Source organism: Arachis ipaensis, chromosome B3 (genome assembly GCF_059453495.1).
Source record: "Arachis ipaensis isolate K30076 ecotype BB chromosome B3, ASM5945349v1, whole genome shotgun sequence".
In the NCBI taxonomy this organism is placed as follows: domain Eukaryota; kingdom Viridiplantae; phylum Streptophyta; class Magnoliopsida; order Fabales; family Fabaceae; genus Arachis; species Arachis ipaensis.
In genome coordinates this window covers 50960509-50969920 of record NC_142438.1, presented here as the reverse complement: position 1 = coordinate 50969920, position 9412 = coordinate 50960509, and the positions used below count along the sequence as shown (strand labels likewise).

The 9412-nt window shown below is 35.7% G+C and overlaps 1 protein-coding gene across 1 annotated transcript; it reads left to right on the top strand.

Annotated features, from left to right (window-relative positions):
* Positions 1-8087: 8087 nt before the first annotated feature.
* Positions 8088-9127, top strand: LOC148570617 (uncharacterized). Its single transcript, XM_088508358.1, has 4 exons — positions 8088-8147; positions 8257-8445; positions 8592-8744; positions 8966-9127. The coding sequence occupies exons 1-4, from the start codon at positions 8088-8090 to the stop codon at positions 9125-9127; spliced, it is 564 nt and encodes a 187-aa protein (XP_088364484.1).
* The last annotated feature ends 285 nt before the right edge of the window (positions 9128-9412 follow it).

Below are 9412 nucleotides of genomic sequence, written 5' to 3'. Positions count from 1 at the left end.
TTATGTAATGCATCACCATTGTCAATGGCTACTTTCGGTCTTCTCTCGGGAAAATGATCCAAATGCCCTGTCACGGCACGGCTAATCGTCTGAAGGCATCACCCTTGTCAATGGTTACATCCTATGCTCTCAGTGAACATGGTCAACGCACCCTGTCACAGCACGGCTATTCATCTGTCGATTCTCGATCATACTGGAATAGGATTTACTATCCTTTTGCGTCTGTCACTACGCCCAGCAATCGCGAGTTTGAAGCTCGTCACAGTCATTCAATCATTGAATCCTACTCGGAATACCACAGACAAGGTTTAGACTTTCCGGATTCTCTTGAATGCCGCCATCAATCTAGCTTATACCACGAAGATTCTGGTTAAGAGATCTAAGAGACACTCATTCAATCGAAAGTAGAACGGAAGTGGTTGTCAGGCACGCGTTCATGGGGAATGATGATGATTGTCACGTTCATCACATTCAGGTTGAAGTGCGAATGAATATCTTAGAAGCGAAATAAAATGAATTGAATAGAAAACAGTAGTACTTTGCATTAATCTTTGAGGAACAGCAGAGCTCCACACCTTAATCTATGGAGTGTAGAAACTCTACCGTTAAAAATACATAAGTGAAAGGTCCAGGCATGGCCGAATGGCCAGCCCCCCTGATCTAAGAACCAGGCGTCCAAAGATGTCTAATACAATAGTAAAAGGTCCTATTTATAATAAACTAGTCACTAGGGTTTACAGAAATAAGTAATTGATGCATAAATCCACTTCCGGGGCCCACTTGGTGTGTGCTTGGGCTGAGCTTGAGTGTTACACGTGTAGAGGTCCTTCTTGGAGTTGAACGCCAGCATTTGTGCCAGTTTGGGCGTTCAACTCTGGTTTTGGATCCTTTTCTGGCGCTGGACGCCAGAATTGGGCAGAGATCTGGCGTTGAACGCCAGTTTGCGTCGTCTATTCTTGGCCAAAGTATGGACTATTATATATTTCTGGAAAGCCCTGGATGTCTACTTTCCAACGCAAGTAGAAGCGTGCCATTTCGAGTTCTGTAGCTCCAGAAAATTCACTTTGAGTGCAGGGAGGTCAGAATCCAACAGCATCAGCAGTCCTTCTTCAACCTTTGAATCTGATTTTTGCTCAAGTCCCTCAATTTCAGCCAGAAAATACCTGAAATCATAGAAAAATACACAAACTCATAGTAAAGTCCAGAAATGTGAATTTAACATAAAAACTAATGAAAACATCCCTAAAAGTAACTAGATCCTACTAAAAACATACTAAAAACAATGCCAAAAAGCGTATAAATTATCCGCTCATCAGTTGTGCTATTTTCCATAAAAGACTTCTATTTGCGGTGCTTTTGTAGAAAGAATATGAACTTCGGTTTTGATGCACTCTTAGAAATTGTAATGCATTGTGAATTATGAAGCTGATTCTATGTAAATGGATATCAGCTTGATGCCTTTCTTGTAATCATGCTTATTTTGAATTTAAATTTTTGTAGGGAAAGCTTTTTGTGAGAGCCATTCAAGAGCTATGGTAGTGGTGGTTGCGGTTATTGCACGTGGTGGTGGATACAGAGGAGGAGGAGGCGGTGATGATGGTGCTTGCTACAGCTGTGGTGGTAGGTACAACGGCGGAGGCGGTGGTGGAAGCTGTAACAACTGTGGGTATTTTGGGCTTTTGCAAGGGACTGCCCAACAAGCTCTCGCTGAAAAATGTAAGTATACAGCTTTATTTTCTCTGATCATTATGTTGTGTTTGAAAAATAGTGGTTTTGCAGAATCTTATGTCTTTCAAGTAGGATTGATTGAAAATTTTTGGTACCCTTTTGGTTAAAAAATAATTTTAAAACTGAAATTTTGGTTAATTGTAAAAATTTTAATTTTTAACTTACTATTCACCTGCAAATGTTTATGCAAAATGATTGGTCCTTATTCTCAGTGCAACCTGGTGGGTTTGAGGGGAAGGAGGAGACTGTAATTTAGCAGAGGAATGGTGCAGTGGAGTGGGGCAGCGGAGGTGGTGGCAATGGCCTGATTGGATTGGGACTTGGGAGTAGGCAGAGGAGCATTACTGAACTCCTTCAGGTGAGGATTTACGCCAATTTCTATATCTTGGTTTCCTTGATTGGTTAGTTAGTTTGTATTGTTTCATGTTAATGTTTTGGTCCTGCTTCTACATTTGATTTAGAATTGTTTCTTCACTAACTGCAGATTGGGGAAGCTGGTAGAGCCTATATTGGTGTTTTGGATCTACTCATAAAAGCAACAAGCGGGTTGGTCATGCTGTCCTTGTTCCTGAACCTGTTGCACCAGCAGGTCTAGCTGCTACTGCGGCACCAAATCCTTCAACCACCATTGTAATGCCATTCATTATCCCTCTATCTTCTCCTGAATCTTTTCTCCAATCTGATCCACCTTCCGCTACTCATTCGCCGGCTGGATTACTCTCTCTCACAGTCAATTCTTACTCATCTGGTGGACCTGCATCCATTTGTGAAATATGGGTTTAACATATTAGTGAGTATTGTTAGATTAGTGATTTTTTATGTTTATCTTACCTTCTGATAAAGAATAGAATAGTGTCCTTATGTTTATCAATTTGTCTGGTTTTTATTTTTGACATTAACTCCCACCTTAAACAATTTTGATACTCACACTTATTCACGTAAACATGTCAGCTGCTAATCATTGCCACTGCTGATCGTAACTGCACGACACTTTCGCAGGTCAGATATTGGCAATAGATTCTTCTGTTTTGTATTTATTTGGTCCAACTAAGCCTGTTGTATATATGATTGTTTGTGTGCATTATATGTAACCAAAGTGGATTGTATGTCGATGTTTTTGGCTTTTCGCTTGCAAGTCTTGTAGACCACCTTGTTGTTATTACCATTTTTTATTTCTGCTGTAAGATTTTCCCCGACGATAGCCACGACTGGTTTGTGAGATTTTCAGTTATTGTGTTTTTTGTTTTTCTCTTTCTGTTTTTGTGTTTTTTCCCACTGTTTTCCCCTTTTTTCACACCGCCTTTTCATTTGCGTGGTTTGGGATCTCATGAAACTCAAAGTCTTAGCTTGTGTGAGGATTTCAAGGATATCAAGAACTGACTTTTCTTAAAGCCTAAGCAGATGCATATCTCGCATAGACTCCTCATGCAAAAGTCTTTTGGCTTGAAATTGAAGGCATGAATGATGCATGAGCATGTCATTGATGGCATGAAGGATGCATGAGCATGACACTCATGTTGTTTATATTATATTGATGGCATATCCCCTGGTTTTTATCTTAGATGGCCAATGTGTGTAGCCATGTAATCTGATGCCGTCTTAGTAAAATATTGAACATTGATATTGAATGATAAGAACATCAGCTTGCATTGAAATATAAGTTAATTAACAATCACCATGCCAAATGTGGAATTCCTTACAATCCTTGCATATATGCTTGATTGCCCATAGGGCCTTGCATATATGTGGCTGATAAATGTGACATGTTGTGTTTCATTGCATTACTTTGAACTTGGTTTTGTTTTGTTTTTTAACCGGCATGAAAGCACACAATTTCTGCTTCATAATGGCTTATTGGAGTGACATGTATTTTTATTGGGAGCTTATTTTCTCTGCATCTCACAAGCAGTGTTCACTGATCTAATGACTTTCTATCTTTTATCAGTTGATATGGAATTTGTTCCGTTCCTCTTGGATACTGCATATAAGCTGCAACAAGAGAAGACTTTCTTCCATTGATGCTCTTTTGTCATCTGTTTTGCATCCTGTGTTTTTTAATGATGAAATAATGCACCAAATAGGCAATGCACCTGGACCCCTGAAATGGGTTTGTATTCTCTTCAACAAGCTTTCTGATCTTCTGCTATGTTATTTCATGAAACTAGTGACTATTAGTTTTAATGCTTGGCAAACAGTTTGTTCAAAATCTTCTTGAGGAAGGAACAAAGAGTCCTCGTACAATTCGTCTGGCTGCATTGCACTTAACAGGTTTGTGGCTCTTAAATCCTAGGATTATAAATTTTTACCTAAAGGAGCTAAAGCTGCTGTCTCTCTATGGTTCAGGTACAAAACTTAATTATTTTGCTGTATAATTGATTTACCTGGCTATCTATCTTTTGCTTTATAATATCAATTTCAATATATCATTCTGAATTTGAAATCACCTCTGTCAGTTGCATTTGATGCAGATTTTGAAGCTGAACTAGCTGACAACAATGATGCAAGACTGGAAGTGTCTTTATTGGCGAGGAGCCCTGACCAAGAGCTGATTGAAGTTAGTAACTCAACAGTTGAACAAGTTGGCTTATAGTCCCCCCCCCACACACACACACACACAAAAATGTCCTTAACATGATGATATTTCAATGATAATAGAAGAACATACTGATTTGCAATTTATTATAAGTGTATTATTTCTTTGAATTTCTTGAAGCTCGTAACTTTGTAGTAATTCACCACTTCTCTTACCAGGCATTTATAATTATAATTATTATAAGTGTATTATAAGTATAATTATGTATTTATTTTTATTTTATAATATTCAACTCATTTAAATAAAAATACAGAATTATTATAAATGTAATCATATTATTAACTATTATGTTGTATTAATAATTATTAGATATATATATATAGAAAAAAAAATAAAACCTAAGGCTACACTTATATACACAGTAGCTATAGTATACCCAAAAAAAATGAGGGACCTAAGGCTACACTTATAAAAAGTAGCTATGGTATACAATGTGGCTACGCTTTACTGGTGATGCAGTAGCGTTGAAAAGCGTAGTCTATTCTGGCAAAATTGGAAGCTGAAAAGCGTAGCCTTTGGTCCTGGACAGCATCACTTGAAAAGCGTACCCTATTCCCAAACGCCAAAAGCGTAGCCCTTGGTGCAGAAAAGCGTAGCCTTTGAGAATAGGCAACGGCCGAATAGGAATCACTTCAAAAAGCGTAGACGTAGCCCAAAAAGCGTAGCCGTAGCCTAAGGCATCATTTTTTTTCACTTTTGGTTACACTTTTCAAGTGTACTTGAATGGGTGTTTTTCTTGTAGTGTATTTAGAAATGCTCAGATGATTTTTTTTCTCTTTTTTAATTTTCAGCACCACAAGGTCCAAGCAACTGTTGAGGATAATTTTATCACAACTTTTATTCATCAGTTAAAAGAAGAAGATGTATTCATTATTTCTGACTTCAAAGTGATACCTAATGGTGGATTGGTCAGGGTTACAAGACATCGGTTCTGCATCCTTTTCAAGTGTAGTACCTCTGTTGTTGCAGCTGCAAGTAGAGTCATACGTAATCCTGGTTTAAGTCTAACTTCTATGGACGAGATTCTTCAAAAGCGCACTGATTATGAGTACTTAATAGGTAAGTTTTACTTTTTCAAATTTGACCCGGTATAAAGGTGCTTTAAATTGAGATTAATAACAACTCAAGGAAATGTCTCGTGGTATTGTATTTGACGGTTTAATCTTTTCTGCTATAATTTTACTAAACAGATTTTGTTGGGGTCCTGTGCGGATTGAAAAGGAAAACGGATGTTGAGTGTAATGGAAAGATATTGAAAGTTATCATCCTTGAAGGTTTTGCTGATGGGTATCCATTGCCTTTCTGTTTTTCATCCTTTTTTTAAATTATGTTATGCCTGTTTTTCATGTTTTTTTATTGCTGTTGAATTATTCTATTGTTGTCGCTCCTTTCTTATAATCATTACCCAGGAAGAAAATCCCCTGCAATCTTGTTGGTGACTGTTCTGCTCTTATAGACATCAATAGTTTGAAAAGGTATCAGAGACCACCCGTTTTTATTCTGCAATCTTTCAAGATCAAAGTCAATGGAGGTGAAAAGTTGTCCATGTTGCACACATGTCTCAGTTTGATTTGTTTATATATTTTTGTTTACCAATGAATTTTTTCTTTATGAATTAATTTCTTCTTATTGTCTTCTGTGATTTGTAGATAAAGTCAGTCTCCAAAATGTGATCAATATTTCTCGGGTTTCAATCAACCCTGATATGCAGAAAACTGTGAATTTTCTGAATCAGTTAGTTGGATTCAATTCTCCTTAAATTTTGTCTCTCTGAACTAAAAATTTCTGCCTCTCTCTATCACTCACTCACTCACTCTCTCTCTCTCTCTCTCTCTCTCTCTCTCTCTCTCTCTCTCTCTCTCTTTCTATTGCTCACTCACTCACTCACTCACTCACTCACTCACTCACTCTCTCTCTCTCTTTTTCTTTCTCTCTCTCTCTCTATATATATATATATATATAGCTGTCTTCCTGAAATTCTTTTATCCTAATATTAATTTTCTTTTTTTCATAGATACCATATTGCAAGCCACCATTTCAGTAGACTCCATAGTAATGAGATTGGGGATTTAGTATCTTAATTAATGATGAATCTTTTGATTGGAAGCTAATACGGACTATTGCTAATCTTAAGGGAAACAATGAGGTGTGTACTATTAGTTTTTTAACATCTTTTAGTGTTATGTAAGAAGTACTGATGTTAATTGATTTTTGCATATTGTAGACATGCTTTGTCCATTCAATTCATAAATTTTTTGTTTTAATAGGATGGACAATTCTTTGTGGTTGGAAAAATTAAAGAGATTGTTGAAGATCCAGAGTGGTGGGTCTTTTCTTGTGTTTGTGGTCATCCAATTATAGGTGATGATAATGTGTTTCATTGTCAGCTGTGCAGCAGAGAGGTCCAGCATTTTATGATCAGGTAAATCCAGATTATGATTTAGAAATTTTCTTTCATCTGTTTTGATTCAATAATATAAGTAAGCTTCATGTATCAGCCTCTTGTGAGACTGACAAATAGATAAATCTGATATTTACTTTCTTGGTTATAGTTACAGGATTAAGATACTTGTTGAAGACAGGATTTCTTGTGGAATGTTTGTCTTATTAGACAGTGCAGCCACTAAGCTATTAGGGAGAATGTGTTCTGATGTATTTTTGTTGTTAGAAGATGAAATGGATGTATGGTTTATGCTCTTAAATTTTATTGTTGTATACTCTATCAATAATTATTTCTTATTCTTCAATTTCGTCCATTAATTAGTGATCACTTTTCAATATCTATGACAGAAAATTGAGCACCAATAATGTCCACAGTTTTTTCATCAACTCATTGGGAAAGAGATTGTTTTCAAAGTTCAAGCAAAGAGGATTAACACTCCTGGTTATTGCGGTACCTTTAAAGTCATCAATGTCATTAGTGATGCACGTTTTTTCAACAAACTTCAGGTTGATCAGTTCATCAAGGTGAGAACTCTTTCTTTATGTTATATATGAAGTGGAGGAATCATTTTTAGATCTACTTTGTTGATCCGTAGTTTCTAATTCTTAGGCTATTATTTTAAATGATGTCCTTTACATGCCAACATGATTTTGCCTCATACTTTAAAAAGTTAGTTCCGTTTTATAATTCATGTTTTCCTTTCAAATTTTAAGGATGTTAGTTCTGATTCAGCCTTTAGTCCAATATTTGAAGACTTCTCTCAGTATGGACAGCTTGGAAATGATGACAACCAAGTCATCTCTGGTGTTCCAATACAAGTGCATACCATTAAAGAGATGCTTGCTGACATTCTTTGTGCTAAAATATATGCTTCCACATTAAAAAATGTTAGTATTTATGTTTATGTTTTCAACCATGTCAACTGTGTTTTAGCATGTGTAGTATGATAAAAACAAGTATGATAATATACGAATTACTGTTTGTCTACAGGATCAGATTTGTTTTTTGATCGGTGAGATTATTGATGTGTTGAAACACCAAAAATGGTGGTACTACTGCTGTTTGTGTAATGCAGCCGTTTGTCATGTTGGGAATGTGTTTTATTGTTATCTATGTAGAGTTGAGTGTATTGATGCCATACGAAGGTATCTATTTTATCTCCCAGAGTTGTTGGTATCAATTTTCTATTTCCTTTATTGCATCTTCTGCACATGTTTCTCAGTGTATATCATTCTTTTGTTTACTTTATTTAGGTATCGCATCAAAATTATTGTTTTCCATTCAAATGGTAGCAATATTTTCATACTTCAGGATGATGAGGTGATGCAAATACTCAAAAAGAGTTGTTCAGACTTTTTGATAGACGAAAGAAATTCCCCCCAGGTAATCATTTTGGTTTAAATTTCATTTAATTGTCCTTCTTTTCTATTTAGTATTTACGGTTCAGGTATGTGAATTTTACAAATGGACCTTTTCTTTCTTTTTTTCTTAGTCAACGGATGATTACACTATTCTGAATAGCATCATTTCTCAGTTAATGAACAAGAAGATTGTCTTCATAGTGGATACTAGACCCGTTGGATATAAATTGAATACATCTCTTCACATTGTTCGTGCAATATGTGATGATATTGATATCGTAAAGTTTTTGGAGGACTCCACCCATGATAATCAACAGCAGGTGATAAGATTATTTTGTGAATCTGATGTTGAGTTAGTCCACTTTGTTTCTAATCAGGTCAACCTGAATTGGCTTATATTGTTTTGTGTTTTCCATGTGTCATGTGTTAAGGGTTACTGATGCTATTCCTCTCTTGTTCGATTTAGAAATTTGATCTGGATCCCTTTGTTCCTCATTTTCCTTTTGAATTTAAGAATCCTGTTCAGTTTCAGTCCAATGCAAGCATTCAATGTTCGTCGAGCTCAAATCCTCCAGTGGGTCAGGCTTCATCGATTTCTATTCTCAACTGGAATTGTTGGGTATTTCTTGACCTAATAGACTTTGATTCTTTATCTCTTAGTAAACTATGTAAATAGTAATACATCTATGCATACATGTATATCGCTTAAATTTTCTTTCTTTATTTGTTTAATATTTGTTTTATTAGTCTTTAAAGTTTGATCATACCTAATTTCTTTCTCATCTCATTTTTTTTGGCTTCTACATTCCTTATTCTTATATTTTGTTGTGTTCTCTGTAGACGGTTAACCATGATTTTCATGCAAGAATTTCGTCCCCACAAGGTTCCAATTTATTTGGGAATCATCAGTCTCTCACTATTAGGGAAGAGCTTCGGAGTGCCTTTGGACAATGTGAAAATACTATCGAGGCTGTTGAAAGGATGGATGAGTGTAGTGGCTAATCATTAGTTTCATTACAATATATATATATATATATATATATATATATATATATATATATAATATAATTCCAAGTCTGTAAAGAATTGTCAGAAGTTTGCATAGTTGTGTTAAGTAGTTGGAAAATTGGTAAAGTATGTTGTCAACAGATCTATTTTGGTATGTAATATGAACTGATTTCCAGAGTTGTGATGTTTATGAAACTTATTGTTCTCTTTCGTATACTTAAATTTCTATGTGTGAGTATGTTTCTCTGTGTTTTTGAATAAAGCATGGTTATTATATAT

Excerpts from the sequence above, each read along its gene's own strand:
- LOC148570617 (XM_088508358.1), top strand. The coding sequence starts at position 8,088 with ATGCAAATACTCAAAAAGAGTTGTTCAGACTTTTTGATAGACGAAAGA. Across the intron at positions 8,446-8,591 it reads CCCATGATAATCAACAGCAG|AAATTTGATCTGGATCCCTT; the intron begins GTGATAAGATTA and ends TGTTCGATTTAG. Across the intron at positions 8,745-8,965 it reads TTCTCAACTGGAATTGTTGG|ACGGTTAACCATGATTTTCA; the intron begins GTATTTCTTGAC and ends TGTTCTCTGTAG.